The sequence below is a fragment of the Podarcis gaigeae genome, assembly GCF_964106915.1.
Source record: "Podarcis gaigeae genome assembly, chromosome: 17".
Lineage (NCBI taxonomy): Eukaryota > Metazoa > Chordata > Lepidosauria > Squamata > Lacertidae > Podarcis > Podarcis gaigeae.
Window position 1 is genome coordinate 581502 of NC_139694.1, and position 22544 is coordinate 604045.

The 22544-nt window shown below is 43.2% G+C and overlaps 1 protein-coding gene across 2 annotated transcripts in view; it reads right to left on the minus strand.

Moving 5' to 3' along the window:
* The window catches only part of GSK3B (glycogen synthase kinase 3 beta), a 66270-nt gene extending 45361 nt beyond the window's left edge, over positions 1-20909 (minus strand). Inside the window, exon 1 of one of the 2 annotated variants that reach the window (XM_083719384.1) lies at positions 19744-20909. In XM_083719384.1, coding sequence (XP_083575510.1) covers positions 19744-19831 — 88 coding nt within the window. In that variant the 5' untranslated portion in view covers positions 19832-20909. The remainder of the gene's footprint in view (positions 1-19743) is intronic. The other variant, XM_083719385.1, reaches the window with a different exon arrangement.
* Between the last annotated feature and the right edge of the window lie 1635 nt (positions 20910-22544).

The following is a 22544-nucleotide window of genomic DNA, read 5'->3' on the forward strand; positions in this document are numbered from 1 at the left end:
TTCAGGTGAGATCCTGATTAAAAAAAAAGGACACTGCTGTGCAAAGTCAGAGATCTGGGACACATGATGCCCACTGTAACACATTTCTACTTTTCTGCAGATAAAAGCATTCCTATCCAGTTCTCCTTTTAGCTTCTTCTCTCTGAAGACTTTGAAGATTTGGCATTCAGGTTATCAGTAGCATCAGGGTTAAGAACACAAAAAGATAAAAGTTCTTACATTATATTTGGCAGAATATGAGTAAGATTTGGGCTCCCTTGTTGTTTTTCAGTGTTAGTTACAACAGAGTATATTGGCCAACTATGAAAATAACCTGAACTCAACTGGGTTGCTTCTTTGAGAAACATATTCTTTTAAATATGCAGAGCACTGAAAAATACTATAATAAAATCAATACTGAAAGGTTAACATTGCAGAAGCACTCAAACAGAAACTCTGTGCTGGAAAGAACTCATCCTTTTTTCGTTTTCAGTTTTACAAATTACACCATTTTCCATTCTTATACAGTAGTTCTTTTCGACTTCCCACTCAGCATTCCATGACAGTTCTTTTTATTTCTTGCTCAGCTGCATATGCATCAATTCTTTCATCTTATTTTCCACACTTTAGTATCTTTTATATTGTCTACTGTTGGTCACAAAGTATCCCCTACCTGGAATTTATATTTGAGGACATTATTTTGTAAATATTCCCCTAGATATTCTCACTCACTCCTCATCTTTTTGTCATCTTGATTTCTTATTTTGGATGTCATACTGGCAAGCTCTGCATATTCAGTTAATTTATTTAGCCATTGTTCTTTCCCTGGGGTCTCTCTTTGTTTCCAGTATCTTGCCTATACTATCCTCACAGCTGTTGCTGCATATAGAAATAGGCTGTGAGCCTTCTTTGGTAACTCATTCCCAAGTATGCCTAGGAGTGCTTCCGGTTTCTTGGGAAATGTGAATTTAAATATATTTTTTAACTTGTTGTACACCATCTCCCCAAATTCCTTTGCTCATTTACATTTCCACCATAAATGAATAAATGTACCCTCTACTTCTAGACATTTACAGCATAGTTTTGATCTTCTTTTATACACTATAGTCAGTTTGATTGGTGTCCAATACCATCTATATTGTTTTTTTTTTTTTGCATATTTTCTTTTATATGACCATGCAGAGTTCATTATTGAATTCCATATTTTTCCCCACTCAGAAATTTCAATAATATGCCTAATATCAATAGCCCATTTTGTTATTGCCTCCTTTATAAGTTCATCTTTAGTCTCCCTTTCTAGCAATAGTTTATATATTTTAGAGATTTTTTTTTTGTTAGACCCTAAAATCACTTTTTTACATTTTGATTCTTCTTGTGCAAATCGTTTTCATCTTTTTTAAAAAATATGCTTTGTTTGGAAGTATTGAAACCAGTCAAGTATCCAATTTTGACACCTCCTCCCTATCTCTTAGTTTTATGTTGCCATTTTATATTCAAGGAGGTCTTTGTCCATTTCCCAGATCATATCCATATTTATCCTTTTTACTGCAACCGCTTTCACCAACCAGGAGTGTTACTTTCTAAAATATATTTATGCCTCATCCAGACCTTAGACAGACACATGATTTAAAAATCCCTTGTGAACCCGTTTTCTTATACCAAAGATAGGGACGCGGGTGGCGCTGTGGGTTAAGCCACAGAGCCTAGGGCTTGCCGATCAGAAGGTCGGCGGTTCAAATCCCTGTGACAGGTGAGCTCCCGTTGCTCAGTCCCTGCTCCTGCCAACCTAGCAGTTCGAAAGCACGTCAAAGTACAAGTAGATAAATAGGTACCGCTCCAGCGTGAAGGTAAACAGCGTTTCCATGCGCTGCTCTGGTTCAGAAGCAGCTTAGTCATGCTGGCCACATGACCCGGAAGCTGTACATGACCGGTCCGCCAATAAAGCGTGATGAGCGCCGCAACCCCAGAGTCAGTCATGACTGCACCTAATGGTCAGGGGTCCTTTACCTTTATACATGTGCCACCCATAGATCAGATCAGCACCAGTATATTTACACCCTTCAATTTGATGCACTCTTTCATCCATCTTAAACAGGTTGCTTCATAATATAATTTCAAATCTGGGAAAGCAACCCCCCCTCATGTTTTTCATCTGTTAGTATTTTATATTTAATCTTTTTTTTTCTTTTGCCATAGAAAGTTTAGTATGTCTTTTTTCCATTGTGTAAAGCAATTGGAGTTGGATATTACCGGTAATGATTGAAATAAAAATATCATTTTGGGGAGAACATTCATTTTAATTACAGATATTCTACCCAAAAATGACAGATTCATTTGCTCCCATTTTTTAAAGTCTTTTTTAATTTCGGTCCACACACTTTTATAGTTATCTTGAAATAAGTTCAGATTTTTAGATGCAATCCAAACTCCTAAGTATTTAATTTTCTTTTCCACTTTATTTCCTAAGTCATTTCCCAATTTTATTAATAAATCTACATTTTAAAAAACAGACAAAGATGTTGGACATGTTGCCACCTAATAAAGCATAAAATCAACAATATGCATACAGTATAAGTACAAAATATCCATTTCTCATACATTCAAAAAAAATGTTTATAATTCACTAATCACTCATCTCCGGCCCTGCTCCGTCCAGACCCGCTGACCCTGGAAACAAGGAGAAACTGTATTATGAAAGAGTCCTATCTGTTTCTTAAAAGACACTTAATGCAACATCCAGATCAAGTTTTCACTAAGGAAGGGGCATATTATTGTTTGGTGTGGTGTGAAAATAGCAAAAAACTAATCTAGAGTTTCCTTGCTCCCAACTACTCATAACTGATGTCTTAGTTTGTCCACAATGGCTACATCCCATACATTGTGATACAACAGTGACAAGTCTAGGCATTCCATATTCTTCTATTTTTGAACTATCGGTAGGATGCTATTAGAAATATTAGTAACTCTTTGAATGTCTGAATTACTATGCTCATATATACTTAATAGACATAATTGAGGGGTAAGCTCAATGTTTTATTTCAATATCTGAACTATTTTCTGAGAAACCTCTAACAGAAAGCATGCCACTAACAAGTATTCCTAATCTTACCACAGTATGCACCTTTATGACTACAATTTCTCAATTGAGTTACGCCTACTAAAACCACTGGGGCAAGCAAAGTTGCAGCTGTGTCAAAAGGGATCTGCAGAGAACTTTGAAGCCTCAACTATCAGCTGATTGTCAGTGCTTCAAAGACTCTCTGCAGGCACCAACGATCAGCTGATAGTAGGAGCCTGAAAAGAACCTTGCACAGCTGAAATCCCAACCATCATCTGAGATCAGCTGCACAGAAAGCAGTTTGTATTCAAAGTGCTTCCTCCAATGTTTTGAATGCAAACAGCTTCCCCTGGAAAGAAAGAAAGAAAAAATGAGGGTTTTCTTTTCTTTCCAGAGGAAGCTATATGAAGTTTTTTCCACAAAGGCAAAAATGCTCCATTTTAGGAACATTCTCCCCCCCTGCAGATACTTTAAGGCGCCTCCTGTCCTGGCTCCACTCATCAAATTCAGAACTTGAGCTTTCACCACAACCAGGTTTTATTCAGGAATTCAGCACAGTGCCCAAACATAGGTCTACAGGTGAGAAAATAAGGCACAAGAGAGCTTTAAGTTATATGACCAGGCATTGCTAAGCTGCTGATTCAACGAGCAACATACACTCCACACTGTGCCGGCTAGGCACTCCTCTGGGTTGGCCAAACATGCAGTGTCAGCTTGCACCACCACTGGCGCCACTGTGTCCTTTGAGATTGAGATGCCAAAAGTAGCTTAACTACCTAGGTACCTCTCCTAGGGGGAAGGCTTCTCCCTGAAAGGAAAGGGCTCTCTAGCCAGTTCTCTCGCAGGTACAGAAGCACCCAGAAGACCCACAGATAATTCATTCAAGCCCTCCTGGAGATCCAAATCTCCCCCCATCCAATGCCACTAGGACCTTCCCCTACATCATCCATGTCTTGGTGGCCATAACCATAAACCCCTACCCACTCGAGCTCTCGCCAGATCAGACTCCCCCAAAACCACCCCATTCCTCCTCTGCATCAGACCACCATCTCCAGGAAGTGTCCTAGGGACTCATTACATCTCTCTTTAACCAAGGATGAGCTAACTGACGTTTACAGGGACCCTCTTTGAAAGTGCGCTCCCGGCTGGGCGGTATCTGGTTTTCAACATTGTGATATACCATCAGTTAAACATCGTGATATACCAACATATATCATGATGTCCAAAATAAGGATGTAGAGGCATTGGCTGACTTCAAGGTTTCTCCTGCATTGTGATTTTTGCCAGCACTTGTTCTTGTGATTCACTGCCCCCTGCATGAGGCAGGGGAGAGCTGAGTCGGCAGAGTTAACAGGGGCTGCAGGAATCAAGAGAAGCTTTGGCTGGCTTCATCATTTTCCCCACTGTATTTTTTGCATGGCACACAGACACATACCATGATTCGTGATATATTGCCAGGTCAAAAATTATGAAACAGGTATCACGAAATGGACTTCAAACTGGTTTTGGACAATATATCGATATTTCGCCCAGGCCTACAGATGACTGGTGCTGAAAGCACAGCTTCAAAGGAGGTTGCTATAACCACCAAACAACAGATTGACAATTGTACAAAACTCCTTTGAACTTTTAACAGATTATGCAATGATGTCAAGTGATTTACAGGTGGCCTGCATGTGAAAGGAGAGGTGAACATGTTTCCTAACCTTGCTCTAAAACAAAATTTTCTTTTTCCTCTTTCACGCACATTGACTACACAGAATCATTGAGATTCTTGGGCTTCCCAAGTATTGCACAGCACACACACCAGAAAAAAGCATCCTTACAATATATTAAAAAGTATTTGTACATAGGTTATCAGCAACCAAGGGTTTTCCAGACTTTTTAGGTATTCTTGGCAGATCCCAAAGCAATTATTTTCAGTTCACAAAAAAGTATTATCAAGATACTTAGCATGTGGACATGCAGGTTTATGTTTATGCAGCACTGTCCAGTAATATGGACAGGCATTCTGCCTAATTAGTAACACAACCACTTTTCAGTAGCTAGGATTATCTACACACATGCCTTCTCATTCCATTTAAGAAAGACAGTTCTAATAGAACTGGCTACAAACTTGGGACATTATCAAGCTAAAGTTAAGCATGTTTAAGACCTGTTGATTTCAGTGCCAGAGATATATGAGCAGGTGCTTAACCCAACATGGTTAATTGGGCACATACTCAGCTCCATGCAGAATTAAGCATCTACATGTTTTTAAATTAGGAAAAGCAGAGGGCCTTGATGCCAAGGGAGATGTTTATGATAGTGCAGTTTCTGCTGCCATTGTGGTGGGGACTCCAGGTCTAGTGCATGCTGGTTGCTGGGACACTTACAAAACAACGCATAAGCACCACATTCCTTCCTTCTTGCAGTTGTTATTGTCATATGCTGACAGTGAACTGCTTTTCCTTTGCTTCAAAAGTTGGGAGGCAGAATACTACAGGGCTCAACAAACCTCCCCCCCGTTTCCATTTTGGAGTTGGAAGGAAGAGGCTCATGATGAACAGAATGTGTTTCTAGCCCTAAGATTACTTCAAAAAATTACTTTTCCTTACTGAATATGCCTTCCAATGGCTATTGATAGCAATAATAGCCCCAAATGGAACCTCAATAGCAGACAGCAGACATAAACAGTAGGGGATTGCTATTATCATTAAATCCTGTTTGTGAACTTCTCAAAAGCACCTAACTGGCCACTGTGGGAGAAAAGATGGACTAGATTGGCTTTGGTCTGAATGAAAATTCAGGATCAATTTATGTTTTAACTGTGATGTAATCTTAAATTTTTTTGCTTTGTAAATTTAAATACATGCCAATCAATGGATCATGAGAATTCCAGAAAGGGAGAAAAAGCAGACCCTAAAATTGTAGGGTCAGGCTATTCCTGCCATTCAGGCCACACTCAAGCAATTTCACCATTCAAAATTAACCACTTTAGTGAAGGCAGTTGGCTTTACACTTCTCCTCAGATTCAAAGCTATATAAATCAGTTATTCTCAGATCATACTTTATGAGACATTCTGACATATTTTACAGGCTAAATACAGAACAAAATCCCTAAACAAAACTCACTTCTATATGTGAAATAAACATTATGGATTATAAAATGACTATGGCTTCATTCAGATTTCATTCATATATCTTAATAATCCACAAGATGAACAAGGCTTTTGCTCTTCAGGCAAATTATGATTAAACCAGGGATATTCTAATTATTAATAATTCTATGCTTGTCTAACTATGGGGAAATGTGGCTACAGCAGTGTTAGAAATTAGCCAGACACCAGGCGGATGTGCATCCACTGACAGAGGAAGAGGAGTGCAGGGGGAGTGCACCGCCCCCGGCAGCGCCATCCCAGTGGGGGTGCCATCGCAGCTGCCCCGCCCCGCACTCTGGGTGCCATGCCCGCGGGACGCATGCCACACCCCTGTGGGTGGCGTGTCACACCCCCAGGACGTGTGCCAGCCCCACCCCCGCCTACTCTCTCTCCCCCCCCCCCCCGGTGCCAGAGCATGAAGCTCCGCCACTGTGTGCATCTGGCTATCAACCACTTGCGACCAAGTGAAGCCTGGTCACCAAGATGGCCTCTGACATCTCCACCATCTGGAGAATTCTACCAGTTAGATTTTATCTGCACAATTAGAATGAATTTTAGAAACCAAAAAGTCATATTGAAAACATCTTGCCCCAAAATGGCAACTAGGCATTCCATTTTTGCAACTGTTACCCTTGTTTAAGGAATCATTTGGCACCTAGCATATATATTTGAGTTACTTGAGTCTGGGCTACAATTGAGGAACAAGCCAAAATCTTAAAACAAATTTCAAACCACAGTTTGCTTCTAGTCCACTTCATGGGGGGGGGGGGGACCCCAGGATCTTTGCTTGTCTTGAAGCTGGCAATCATAGCTTTCCAGTTCAAAAAAAAAGGAAAACTATGACTAGGCACTACTGCATGGCATTCCAGTACACCACAAAGGGATGAATGAAGAGGCTTGTTGTGTATTCATTTTGTATTTTATGTTATGAACCACTTTGTGATCTTCAGATCAAACAGGGTATTCAAATTTTAATCATGATGATGATGATGATGATGATGTCAGATCTATAAGGTTCTGTTGACTGTGGAATGTGGAGTTAACTTTTGGTATAAAGGTAGCATCAGTCCATTATGCTACAAGATCTCTATAGATGATACACAATTCTTTTAAAATGGACAAGGTCCCAAGTTCAGACATGAGTCTTGCTGAGGTCACAGAAACCAGGAACAACACTTTGAACAATAGGATTCAGAGTGGCACCTCCTTCAGGGGCTTGAACAGTAGGTGTGGTAAGACCATCATGACAGTATGTCGATCCCATGTTGGGAACCTATGTTGTATCACGGACTGCTTGAGATAAGGATGTGAGCTGTGCATAGCTAATGAACATCTAGATAGGATTGAGGACAATGCTGAAACCTGTCTTTTCAACATGTTTGGTTTGAGCCCCAATTTGAACCCATCTTGTAGGAACAGTACAATTTCTGGTAGTGGCACTTTGGAAGAGCTTTTGTGTTTCTTCTTGTACCAGCATAAGAAGGTCTCCCAGGTAGAACCACAGGGGTGACTGGTTTGTGGGAGGCAAAATCAGCTGGAATTATAGTCCAGCAATCCACCCCTTTGTGAGTCTTTTCCCGGTGGTCTTTCAGGTGGTCATGTTCAGCCATACTGAGTGGATGTTTGAGCAGCTCCTGATGTGCTGGCAGAGTCTATGGTAGTGCTATGGCCAGACACAATATATCTGAGAACCACAGCTGACTTGGCTAAAATGGCACTGAGGCACTGCAGGTACTATTAAAATGAATTCTGTCTTCTCCAGCCATATTTTCTTTAGCAAACTTGCAAGTAAGGGGGTCAGATGAAAGGCATCCATCCCTTCCACCATGTGGGATGGGAATCGGGTGAAGTATCTGAGTTGGTGGTTTGAGTCAGATGTGAATAGTTTCACTTCATTTTGTGCCACATTTTCTTGTATATCTGTCTACAGAGGTGCTCCAGCCCAGGCATTAGCAGTGGTCTGCTCAGCCAGTCCACCTGAATGTTCTCTGTCCCCTTGACGTGGCTCATTGTCAGGGAGGAGAGACAGTAAGCCTCCTTTTATTGACAGTGCCCTGAGTAGGATGACATCCAGTTAGAAGTACAGATGAATCCCTTCCTTACATATTGTATCATGAGTGACCATGATGGTCATGAATATTCTTGACGCTGATGCCAGGCCAAACAGTAAAACACATGTGATCACTGCCACACAAGTACTTTATAGTTTCTTGATTTTTCATTATAATCAACATGACTGGACTGAACTGAACTGCTTTATCAACCCACTCATATATTTGTAGAATGCCAGCACATTGGGGGGAAAACTGAAAAGGATGAGCCAATATGATACAAAAAGGGGTCCAAATTTGCAGACCCCTGGATGGATGCTATGGTAGTTTCAAATGCTTCTTCTTGATGCTACCATTGACATAACTGGCAGACATATACCGTAGAAGTCCCTTCCCTGCGTTTTGAAATTAGAAGTCTTCTCCACATTTTCTCTGCCTAAGCCCTCTTAGTGATGAGTTCCCTTGATCCAACACATACTGTAGCATTTTTAAAAAGAAACTTTTGCAACAATATCCCCAGAAGGAAGGGCAATTCTGTTCCTTTCCAGTTCTGAACACAAGGTTCCTACCTCAGGTGGTCAAGATAGTGGCAGTCACCAGATATTCATCTCCACACATTATCAGATTTTTTTTTAGTCAAAACTGTCACTTTCTCCTTTTCCCATCAGCAAACATCTCACTGCTCCAAAGGTTGATACCAAATGCTCCCCATCATTGGAAACAGACAATATCATAATGCTTAGAATACTATATACTATATACTGTCTCAGCTCAAAAAAGGCTATTGTGAAGTTGGGAAAGTTCAGCAAGAGGCAACTGAAATTATCAAGGAGCTGGGAAAACATTCCTGTGAGGTAACATTACATTTGGAGGGGTTCTAGTTTGGGGGGGGGTGAGTAAATGGGGAGGGGGCATAATAAAAGATGCATAAAACTCTGCAAGGTGTGGAGAAAGGGAAGAGTGAAGAATGTTCTCAATAATACTAGAACTAAGGGTCATTCAATGAACCTAAATGTGGGAGGATTGAGGGCAGAAAAAAAGAAATACTTCTTCACACAGAGCATAGTATAGAATTCACTAGCACAACATGCAATGACAGCCACCAAATTAGACAGCTTTAAAACAAGTTTAGACAAATCCATGGAGAATAAAGCTATCATCAGCGGCTACCGTTATGGGAGACTATATGGCTCTGTATACCAATGGCTGGAGTGGAGATTAGGAGTGGAAGAATGCTTGTGCACTCATGTCTTGCCTCCAGGCTTTCCACACACATCTGGTTGGCCACTGCAGGAACAAAACGTTGGACTAAATGGACCTTTGTTCATATGTTCCTTTTTAGACCCCGTGGCTCCAGGCATAAGTGAGTTAACATTCAACTTCCTCCTCCAGGCACACCTCCCATAGGAAATGGGAAAGTGCCCTAGTGACCCTTGCAATCTCCCATTTCATGATTATTGGGGGGGGGGTTGCCTGGCTACAGTGTTGTTGTTGTTTAGTCGTGTCCGACTCTTCGTGACCCCATGAACCAGAGCACGCCAGGCACTTCTGTCTTCCACTGCCTCCCGCAGTAGCCTGGCTACAGTAGCTCACCTCAAAAAAGCATCATCAACGGAGGACTGGGAGCATCAATTTTTTAAATTGGGTCAAGAACTTTCATTCATCATTTTGATTCATCAATTAAAGCTGCAGCCCTAATTTTAAAATAAAGGGTGGCATTCAGCATAACACTAAATGCATGCACATAATGAGGTCCACTCGTGTAACAAGACTCCCCCCCATAAGGCTGAATGTCCCCTAAACCTTTTCTGTGGGTTCCCCCAGCCTTCCAGAGCAAATGGGGGGCACAGGGGGCAGACAGAGGGACAAGAGGAAAGAAGTCCCAGGTGTGCAAGCAAACATCATTCCATGCATGTAACAACTTAGTTGAATATCACCTTTCATTTCCACCAATGAATAACCGTGAAGTCATCAGGAACTGTAGAGAGACCTCCCGCCGGGCTTGCAAGGCTTGTGGATAGCTTCCTGAAGCGGGGAGAGCGAGAGGAGCCGGTGTGCACCAATCCCTCTCGCTCTCCAGGCTTCAGCGAAAGCTTGCATTCGCCCCATAGGACGCACACACATTTCCCCTTCATTTTGGGAGGGGGGAAAGTGCGTCCTATAGAGCGAAAAATACGGTAAGCATGTTTATATTGAAAGTATTAATAATTATGTAGCAACCCTGCATAGAGTAATATAAGCAAACAGTGACCTCTTCCAAGCTCAGGAAAATACAATCCAAAATGTTAATAATGAAGGCAAAAATTGTAACAAGTAATGAATATAAACAAAAACTGTCCTAAGTCTGTGTAAACAGTTGGTAGCTGGATGATGTGACAGTCTGTAGTGATGAAATGGCACTCCATGCAAACCAAATACATAGAAATCAGAAGCGTTTCTACTTGGTATTACAGGGAATTAGATTAATAAGAAAGAAAAGAAGTTATTTTTATATGCAGTGACTGCAGCAAGAATACTGATGGCTCAGAAATGGAAGCAAGAGGAGTTGCCTACACTAGATGAATGGAGAATGAAGATGACGGACTATGCAGAACTCGATAGACTGACTGGAAGGATCCAAAATCGACGAGATCAGAGATTTATAGAAGATTGGGAAAAGTTTACAGAATATATGCATAAATTAAGTGATAATCAAATAACGTTTGTAAACTTTAATGAAGCTCTGTAAGAAGAAATGTTAGAATATGAGTAAAACTAAGAAATAATTTATAAAAACAATTGAAGAAAGGCTTTAGAAATGTGTAAGAAATTAGGAAGGGAAGGAGTATCAGAGTTGAGGGAAGTCAAAAAGTGAATGGATATAAAAAAATATGTATGATTTGTATAAATTTTGTATTGGAAAAACTGAATAAAAATAATTTATAAAAAAAAACTAAATACAAATACATTATTTCAAAACACAAATTTCATCATAATTTGGGAATACATTGTCTCCCTGGAGACATATCCCATTTGATAGCTTCTGTTGTAACCATGTTAACTTAATAATCCAAACAGCTATCACATTATTTCTCACTTTCTCTCTCTCCTACCCCAAATATGAAGCTGCCTTTTTTCAAGTCAGACCAGCCACCCATCTGCCCAATACTGCCTACTCCAGCTATGTCCACAACATCTGGAGCTATCATGTTGGCTTACAACCATTATCCACGATCACTGGCCATGGTGGGTGGAGCCAATGAGTTGTAATCCAAAACACCTGGAGGGTGCCATGTTGGCTTTCCCTGGTCTACTTTGTCTGGCAGTGGTTTTTAATGGCCACAGGCAGAAATCTTTCCCATCACCTGCTGTTTAATCTTTTTAAGCAAAGACGCCAAGGACCAAAACTGAGAAGCATGCAGAGTGTGCCCTCTAACACTGAGCCTCCCCATTCTTCCTACCCTTACTGTATTGATTTAAAAAATTGTTCTTAACATGATCTTATGCATGTTTGCTCCAAAGTAATTCTTACAGACTTCAGTGGTACTTATGCCCAAGGAAGTGGAGAGATTGGAATATCAAAATTGACTCAACTGCAACTTCCAAGTGCTGTCCGCCCACATGCGCAATGTAGAAGCAAGAGTGAGGCCAGTACTATGCATTGCACAGCATGTTTTAAAACACAGCTAGACAACAAAAAGAGGGTACTCTGCTGGAAAGAGTCTACTTTTTCATACCCCAAATACAAAATTAGAGTAAGAAGAGAGATGTCACCATAAAATCAGAACTTTTGCAGTCAACTGTTCCAAGAGAAAACCAAGTACGTAATCAACTGATAGGCAGCATCCTCAGGGGCATTTCACCTGCTTTTGTGTTTTCTTTCTGTCAATCTGGCCTTGAGGTAAGAGAGAAATTGAGACTGCCTGGCCAAGGGGTCTCGGGGAAGACAGCAAGAGTTAAAGCGAGCCACCACTTCCAGAAACAATAATCCTAGAATCTGTTTCTCTCCTGTAACTCAACTGATTTAGAATGAAATAATTCACATCCCTGCCACCACCATTTAAGACAAAAGGAAACTTTTCAGGTAGTTGCAGGTGGCAGAAATGTAGGAGCAACTGTCACAAGGAGGTAACAGGAAATATAAGCAGAATTATGGTTGCATGGGCAAATAAAAAGATTTTAAAAGTACAGACAAGTGTGCTGGGTAGCAGGACAAGATGGCAGCCAGTGTATACATTTTAGAAAGTTTCTGTGAGAGACATGACTGATTTTGGAAGCAGAAAGTGAGAAGACCTAGCTGTATCAATGAACGGTCCAAGAGAATATAGGCTGCCTTCTTATGCAACTTTACGTGAGAGTTTAGCCCAAAAAACATGGTAGGACTTTCTTCTAAGTAAACATTCATAAGTTGGCGCTGAAAACAAGAGACCAACAGGTTGCTTTCTTTGCGTGCAGAAATACAGATCACTCACAGATAGGAGAAACCACTTTTAAGACCTCAAGATGATAAGCACACTTTCAGGGACTGCCTCATTGGTCTTCAAGACCATGAACAGACCCTACATGGCTATTTATCTTAATGACTTGAAGGATTTAAGAGTCATGAGACAATCAAGAGGAGGCAACCAGGCTACTGAAGACCAGCAGAGATGTGTGCCACTCCTTGCAATGTCTCCTAATGTGAGAATAATCTAAAGTGACCTGTTTTAAAGTGGCAACAGTAATGTCTATCCCAAGTAAGACACAGGAGGAAATCCTATTTTCATTCAGTCACATTCAGTGTGAAAAAGAGTGCAAAGAAATTTTGAATTATTATTATTTATTGACTTTATATACTGCCCTATACCCGGAGGTCTCAGGGCAGAATATATCAACCTAAAAATGAATGATAGTATTATAATATATAGAACAGGTATGAGTAAGAAAATAATTTAATGTGGAGTGTATGAAGACTCAGAGATTCAATTGGATCATTCAAATTACATTACTGAAGAGACATTATGACTTTATGCACTGAAAACTACTCAACCCTACCAATTACATGAACGTGTTGAATAGTAACATTTCACGTGGTTTTCATTCCTCTTTTTGTAACAATGAGTGTAGTGGCAGCATTTACACTTAGGAAGGCCACAATGCTTATTACATTTTCCTAGCTGTAACCTCCACTGAACACAATGGCCAGAATTGGATTATTTATATCCTATATTGCTGAAATACGAATGAGATTTCTGGACACACATGCAACCACTTTGTGCAAGACAACAAACAAATTAGGAAGTTTTCAGTTAACCATGGTTTCCTATTTTGCCAAAGTAGGGGTTGCCTTTGAAGACCGTTCAGAAACTGCAATGGGTGCAGAATCTGGCAACCAAATTGCTGACCAGACAGTCTGAATATGTAACACCAGTTCTAGCACAACTGCACAGGCTTCTAATTAGTTTCCAGGATCAATTCAAGATGCTAGTTTTGACCTGTTAACCCTTATGCAGCACAGGACCCCAATACCTCAGGGGGCACCTCTCCTCACATCAACTAACACAGATTCTATGCTCATAATCTAAGGCCCTTCTCTATGTGTCTTGTCCGAGGGAAGTGAAGAGGGCAGCAGCTTGAGAACTGGGCTTCTTAACAGTTGCTTCCCATTTACAGAACACTCTCCCCAGGGAAGCACACCTGGTGCCATCATTACCCATTTTTAGGCATCAGACAAAAAACTCTTTTCCATTGGGCTTTTGACTTTTAATTATCTGTGGATTACATGTCTTACTCCCTAGCTTTTACTCCATTTCAGTTGTACATTGCTTTTAATGTATGCTTTAAGTTGCTTTGAGTGACTTTTTGGGTTTTTTAAAAAGTGACCCATAAGATCAGAATAAGATGCTTTCTAACAAGGGGGAGTGCAAGCACAACCGTAAGGCTCCTTCATATGCATTCATAAGCAGAGATGTGAGACTATACAATCATAGCCAGTGGATCTTGCTTTCAAGAAAACATGCACAGGATTGCTCTGCGTTGACTTTGTGGTAAGCAACACTCCTACATTTATGAAAAGCTTTTGTTACAGAAAAGAACATTATCCACAATATAAAGTAATACACTATCAGTATATACAGTATTTTTAAGACAATCCATTTTATACCAAATCAATAGTAGAAATTGCAGAAACAGCTAATTAAATGCATATTGCACATAGGAGAAATGGATCTATTCCCTTGGTTTATTAACAGCCAAAAGGGCACTTTTAATTTATTTACAGAATATATGCTGATTTGTTTCTGCAAACCTAATTTTAAAACATTTAAGCCTTTCTGTTACCAAATATATATCTTAAAAAAATTAGTGGCACCAAATCAGATTTGGACTGACCTGAGTTCTTTTGAGATTGCTTCCTTTGTTTGACTCCTTGTTTGTAAGATTTTAAAACTGCAAGCAATTTATATTTGTTCAGATTTTTTTCATGTAGATTGGCTTTTACTTTATAATGTGGGGACTTGTATAGACTGCTCAGGATTCGCTTAAAACTTTATGCCAGACAAAGAATCTTAGCCACAGAATTTAGATATTTGATTCTGGATATGTGAATTATGTGAACTTTCAGATCTGTCATTTGGTAGGAATTATCAGTAGTTTTGTATGTATTTTGGGACTTGGTATTACTATTATTCTTAATGATCCTGGGTATTACGGCCATGCGATTTATCAGAACAATCTTAAATACATAATTGCATTGTTTGGTCTGACATTTATTTGAGGTTCAAATCAACACACACAACTGCCACTCACCTTAGAAAACATGCCTCCAACTAAAACTTAAGTGATCTGGTTGAAGACTCAAAAAGGAAACCTATTCTGATTCAGTCATACAGTGACTACAAAGAAATCTTGAATGGTAATCCACATTTTATGTATTGTATTGCTGCCGTAGTCGAAACAAAATGAAAAAAATCCTTTGGGTAGCACCTTAAGAGGCCAACTAAGTTCGTTATTGGTATGAGCTTTTGTGTGCATGCACGCTTCTTCAGATACCATATCTTGCTGGCTGACTGTATAAAGCATAAGAGGTAATAAGAATTTTACAGAGAAGATCCATGGTACACGGAAAGCCATTACCTTCTATATAAATCTCATCAAGGAAAACTGAGAACAATTAACTGACGAAGTGGTAAAGAAAAATATGTAGGAGCCAGATATATAAAAAATAAGGACCAAGGCAGATCTGTCATAGGATGGCTAGGGAGGGATTGCCCATGCATTGACACCAGCAAAATCCTGCAACGAAAATGCTGCAGTGTTGAGTGCTTCTGTTTAGCCATTCCATTCTGCCACTCCATCATGTCCCACAGTCAGTTCACATTCTGCACCAAGTATGCTTAGACTTCAATGGTTTGAGGGCTTTTCCCCACTTCATGGGAGGGGTTGGAGGGGACTAGACACACAGATGTCAGATCCCAACTAAAATAAAAGCTTGGATTTCTACATTGATTTCTATGTGCAGTTCTCCCACAGACATTTAAAAATAGCTTCTTATTGTGAATCAGGAAATGACCTACCCAAACAATGAGACTTTTTTCTATAACCTTTATTTATTTAGAACCATCAAGCTAGAAAAGACCTCAAAGGTCATCTGGTCCAAATCCCTGCTGGTGCAGGAAAACCCATTGCTACAGCATACATCTTTGTGTTTCTTCCTTGACCCTCCTTCTCCAGTCATTCCATTTCCCTTCCCACCCATTTTTTCCTTCTCTATGGTCAATCGGCATTCCACGGGTACTGAGCAAGCACAAGACTCATTGGGCTGTTTTTTGGAGGGGGATACACAAGTACTCCAACTCAGCTAATGTATTGGATTTCTTTATTTCATCTCTCTGAGCAGCTCTCAAATCCAGTTTTCAAATTTCCCTCACTCAAGTCAGTCAGCATTCCATAGACACTGAGCATCTTCGGTCTTCATTAGATTGTTTTGGGAGGTGGAGAAGGGATGAGGGTTTTTCCTAAAGATTTGTTTATGCTTCTGCAAACCTTCGTTTCCCCAAATCTGTTCATACCTCCCTCTTCTGTGTTGTCATTTTGGATATGTAAGCAACAGCAGTCAAAGAACAGAATTGTAACTAAAATATAGGATTATGGCACAAATGAAAGTTATTTTCCTCATTCTTAAACAAGAACTGAAATAGAAAGGCACAGGTCAAACTATGCTATGCTTTGATCAGCCTAGTAGGTGACTGAGCAAGTGGGATGCTCCTCTCTTTAGAACTAAAGGCAAATACTGTATCAAAAGGTGGAGTAGTCCAATTTCACCTGAAGACAGAGCTAGATATATCCCAAGGCCCTCATATTATCTGGTGTCAAAAGTGATATAAAGTGTTACTCTTTTCTACTTCAAAAACCACTGATTTCTGCATGGGGTGAAATCATTTAGTAACAGCCAAATCCACAAAATCTGTTAGCCAATAGGTTTTAGCAGATTTAGACCCTCCAATGTAGCCTCAATTTGACTGTGCTTCCAAGTCTCTAGGTGCTTCCAAGTTCTTCTAGATAAAAGGCACTAAAAGAATAAAGAAATAACCTTAAACTCAAAGAGAGTCAAGTCCAGACTCACTAGGATGCTCAACAATATACAAATCCCATTCTGCTTTAAATTAAAATACCACTAAGATTTGTGGTGCCCACTAATAACTGAATAACTTGATTAAACCTTACAGTCCAGGTTATCACTTAGGTTAATCTTTTTAAATATATATATATACTTGAAGAATGTCACAAATTAATTACATAGCAAATTTTAAAAATTATATATTAAAGCAAGTGTTTAAAAAATTGCATGTGGCAATTTAAAGAGGCATCCATCACAACCTGGGCTGTTCAAACAGTTAAAAAAATCTTTCTTACTAACAGAACTATTAGTTTGTTGATATGCTTACTAAGTATCATCAATGGGGGGGGCATCAATGGATGGCATCTCTCTGCCACATGGACGGGGAACCACTCCAGACTGGTGAACCAGATTGTTTTTATCCCCGCCCCGCCCCCTCTGCACAGGCCAGGTTTGACAGGTAGCTCACCTGTCAATTGCCTGATATCGTAATAACACGAGGTGACCTTTCTTGCCTGCTATTTTGCACAGCACTTTGAGCAGGGCTTCTGAAAATATGACAATTGGCTGAGTGTTGGATCTTCCAAAACCCAATTCAAAGCACCACAGAAAATAGCACTTTAGAATTCTTCAGAAGCCACACGGAGACTGCTAGCTTGCCCTGCACTTTGAAAGAGCCTTGGCAAGCACTGCCAATGAGCTAATCAGTAATGGCTGCAAGCACCCCTTCTGCCAAGCCCCGCCCTTACCTGCCCCAGACCTGACATCATACATGACATCAGGTTAGGGCAGGTGGACGTGACTTAGTTGAAATAGCCTGATGGGCCAAATGTGAAAGGCTTGGCGGGCATAATTGGACCCACAGGCCAAAGGTTTCCCACTACTGCTCTATCACAGAATTGCAGAACACACAACCAGGACAAGTATTATGGCAAGGAAGGTTAGACATCCCTGATCCAGATTTTTCCCTAGGAATGACTTATGTACAAACCCTAGCCTGCATTACTGTGATGAGATATACAGGGAACCTCACGTTTGCCTTATGTATAGTTTTACCCAGAAAATTTTAATACAGCACTGTGAAATTTAAAACAATCTTGAAAATCAATATGTAACTTACGATGCAATCTAGGAGTTGGAAACCTGTGACCTTCCAGATGTGGTTGGATTTTGTAAATCACTTAGAGGTTTTATTTATAACCAAGCAGTATATAAATTCTGTTAAGTACATTCCGATTCAAATCAGCCCCAGCCAGCATGGCTGTTGTCAGGGATGATGGGAAGTGTGGTTCGGTAACATTATGCAGGGTCACAAGTTCTCCATCTCTCTTAGATGTGTCAAATAGGGTTTACTTCTGACTAGACACATACAGTACAGGATTGACTGTTACTGTCATGTTGTTCTGGGATTCCAAATAAATAATATAGCAACTCTAAAAACCAACATTACATCTCTGCAAACTGATTAATAATAGTTAAAAAAAATATGTGCAATTCTAAAATTTGTGGTCAACTAACATTTCTTCCAAGAATACCTCAAAACTGATCAAAGAATCACCCACAGAATTATAAATGGAACACTTCCAAGTCTTAATATGCTGTGTTGTCACACAGTTAAAAGTTATGTGGTCAATAAAGCTTTGATGAATGGGCTGCAACCTCTCAATGTTTTTTACATGAGAATAAGTAAAACACAGGCAATGTGTCTAGTATTTCTGAAATAAATAAGTTCTGTAACACCAAAGGTATATTATCTAAAGCACCCAACATGTGCCAATTATATTCTACATTTTTACAAGTACTACTGACACTCAAGGCATTAAATTAAGACTGTTTACAACTTGAACCCGTGGCCCAGGCCTTCGTAACTCATAACCAATCAAACAAAAAAAACAGGAGCCTGATAAACATGTTGTGCTTGTTGCATGGTCCTTCAAGAACTGCAGGGCTGTCAGGCACCTGGCAGTCTGGTGAGCTTTTTTTGGCTTGGTTCTGAAGGCCTCCTCCTCCTCCTCGCCAACATTCTTAAACATTTAATTGCTGTGACAAACATTTCAGAAATTAATGGATAAATATTCCATAAAATTTCTGCCAAACAATAATCCTTAATACAAGGCCATATTATTGCATGGTCAGATAAAATCCCAAGCCGGTGTTTTTAGGACTGCAGCCTTGGGGTTGGGGAGGGACATTTTCAGGTCCACAAAAAGGTAGCCAGATTAGAGCCTTATTATAAAATCCATGTCCTGCAATGGAGCTAACCACAAAGTCCTTCTAGATACAAGCTATATCCATAAATACGAGTTCTTTGAAAGCAGCTGGATTAAAACAAATTTGAAGTTCTATTTGTAGTAAGTTTTACAATACCACACACATTTTGATTCAAACGATTCGAGAACTGATAGTTCACCAGGATGTTCCATTAGCTATAGGCATAAAGAAATCAATCATTGTTCAGGTGTATAAGATCAAATGGGACCAAGGCCCTCGCCATTAGAAGCCCCCCCTCATAGAAAAGGCAAAAAATATAAGAAAACCTGAACTGATATGAAGAGAGTCGATCCACATCCACTCACTTCTTAAAGGTTGTGTGAACAAAGTCAATCCATCCTTGACAAAAGCCCCTCTGCAGATCCGAAGTATGGCTACACCGCGGGATCTGGCAGAAGCATCAAGCAATGCTTTAGGTCAGGAGGAAATGCGGAGAATCCCAGGCTGGCATTTTCGTCTTCTAATGGAAGGCGGAGGGGGCGCGGAGGGAGGGAGGGGGGGAGGGAGCCCGGAGGAAAGAAAGGAAGAGCCGCCGCCTCCTCCGGGTCTGACACTTGGCCAGAGGCAGCGCTCGAGGGGACCGAGCGAGAGGATTCCGGGCATCCGCGGAGAGATGCGCCGTTGAGGGGAGAGAGAGAAGCGCGCATCTTTGCGCGAATCAATACTTACGGCTAACTTTCATGCTGCCAAAGGCCGAGGGCTGCTGCACCGGCTTGCAGCTCTCCGCGAAGGAGGTGGTTCTCGGCCGCCCGGACATGGTGCCTCGCCTCGCCGGATCAGCTCCCCTGCGCTCCCCTCCGCTCCGTGTCTTCCTCCTCAGGGGCCGAAAGGGAAGGAGCAAGGCGGCTCTCCCTCAAAAGACCCTCTCCGCCCCCCCCCCCTTATCGCGAGGGGGCCGCCATCCTCGGCCTTCCTTCCCGGCGGCCCAGCCCTGCCCGATCCAGTCGCCGCCCCCCGCCCGACGGCCAGAAGAGGAGCCGGCCTTGCTCGGGGGCGCCGCTCCTCCCGTCCTTCCTCGGCGGAAAGTCAGTCACATGAGGCGGCGGCGGCGGCGGCGGAGGGAAAAAAGAGGCGCCCCCTTTTCTTCTTCTCCTTCTTCTCCCCCCCCCCCCGGGGTGGGGGCGCCGGGAGACGCGGGGAAAAGGGCGGACTCTTCCTGGCCCCTCCGCCTGGCGGAGGAACACGAGAGGCGGGAGGAGGAGGAGCAGCTGCGGCGGCGGCGGCGGCGTGTGCGGAGCTGCTGGCTGCCTTTCTCCTCTCAGCGCGGAGACAGGCCGGGCCTGGCGCTGCCTCTCCTCATAGCGCCCGCCAGGCGGGCGAGCGGCGGCCGGAGGGGCGGCTGAGGCGGAGGGCGCTGCAGTGCGGCGGGCGGGCCAGGGCGCCGGGGCGGGCCATGGCGGCGGCGGCGGCGCTGCTGCTGCTCCTCCCGGCCCGGCCGGCTGAGGCCTCGGGTCGCGCTCGGCGCCGCCTTTTCGCCCGAGCTCCTTTGTCCGCTGCGCGCTGTGGGGCCGTGGCGGTTCCTCCTTCGCTATTTGCTCCGGCGGCGGCGGCGGCGGCGGCGGCTTCCGTACTCTCCGCGCTGCTAGGGCTAGCCGCGCTTACGCAGCCTTCCTAAGTGCCCTTCGAGAATGCCGAAACGAGCGTCCCGTTCCGAAAGGCGCCGCTGCGCTTTCTTCCATACTACACCAAAAAAGGGGGAGGAGGGAGGAGGGAGGGGAAGCAGCCTGCTCACGCTTACGCAACCCGCCTAAGTGTGCTCCGTGAATGCCAACCCGAACGGCCGAAGCTGGCGAGACCCGAAAGGATTCGGGCCGCCAATCCTCGAGAGCTGCCGCGGAATGCCCTCCCTCCTGGCACTACCTCGCCACCAATCAGCGACGGCGACAGGAAACTTCCTCCGCTCCGCGAGGGCGGCCAATCACATACGAGCTACGAAAAGAACCCAAGGGTGTACCCGTCCCTTCCCTTTCGGGATCCAATAGGAAACCGCTGTCCCTAAATTGTCGCTGCGGCAGAGCCAATGAGACGACAGGATGTTTCCCACGACAGTGGGACGGGCCCGGAGACCGTCTGATGCAAAATGGGTGGGGCCTAAGGCCAGCGCGGCTCCACCCTGCGCAGCTCGCTTCAGCGCAGAAGAAGGGAAAGGAAAAAGCCTCGCCCGGCTTGGGCGGAGACTTGGCTTTGGCTGGATTCAGATTGGCTCCTCGCGCCTGAAGTGCTCTTTTGTGATTGGGCGGCCGCGCTGAGGCGGCCTGGGAACGCCAACCAGCTTCCTTTCCGGCCCGCTGTGCGCCCCGCTCTCGCCTCTGACGCGCGCTCCTATTGGAGGAGCTGCCTGTCCCCTGATGGGCGCGGCCTCGCCTTTCTCTCGGGCCTGGCTCCCTTCTGAGGGGCCGCAGTTTCTTTCTTCGGCGAGGCGGGTTGGTGCCGCCCTGGAAGTGGGCCGCAAATGGCAGCTGCCTCCCGGGCAGTCCGCAGACTCAGGGCTGGGCAGGAGCCGAGGGGCCGCTGGGAGCTGCCTTCGCCCTCGGCTCCTCCTCAGAGCGGCCGGGCAGATGCCGCCCCAAAAAGAGAATTGCCATTCATAATAAAATGTGTATAGCGCCTTTCATCCGAAGATCTCAGGGCGGCTGACGGCAGAATAAAAACACAAAATACATAAGAAGAACAAAAAACAAACCCAGAACCACCTTTCCCACACAAGCACACTTAAAAGGACATACAGTGATACCTCAGGTTAGGTTACAGACTCCGCTTACCCAGAAATAGTACCTCAGGTTAAGAACTTTGCTTCAGGGTGAGAACAGAAATCGTGCTCCGGCGGCGCAGCAGCAGCAGCAGGAGGCCCCATGAGCTAAAGTGGTGCTTCAGGTTAAGAACGGACCTCTGGAACAAATTAAGTTCTTAACCCAAGGGACCACTGTCTTATGTTAATCCGGGCCGGCCCTGCCATGAGGCGGAGGGAGGCACTTGCCTCTGACAGATGCTGAGGTAGTGGGAGCGGCCAGAGCGGCCACAGCAGGAGACCTGCCCTGTACCCCCTGGGCTAGTCTGCTGCCCTCACATGTGGAAAAGGCTCTCCTTGCACCAGGCTCCTAGATGTGCCTGGACAGTTAAGTCCAGGCAAAGGCAACGGGTTGTGGCGCTCATCTCGCTTTCAGGTCGAGGGAGCCGGCGTTGGTCCACAGACAGCTTTCCGGGTCATGCGGCCGGCATAACTAAACTGCTTCTGGCACAATGGGACACCATGATGGAAACCAGAGTACATGGAAACGCCGTTTACCTTCCCACCACTGCAGTACCTATTTATCTACTTGCACTGGCATACTTTGGAACTGCTAGGTTGGCAGGAGCAGGGACAGCAACAGGAGCTCACTCCACACGGATTCGAACCGCTGACCTTCAGATCAGCAAGTCCAAGAGGCTCAGTGGTTTAGAGAACACACCACTACCCATATACCACATAC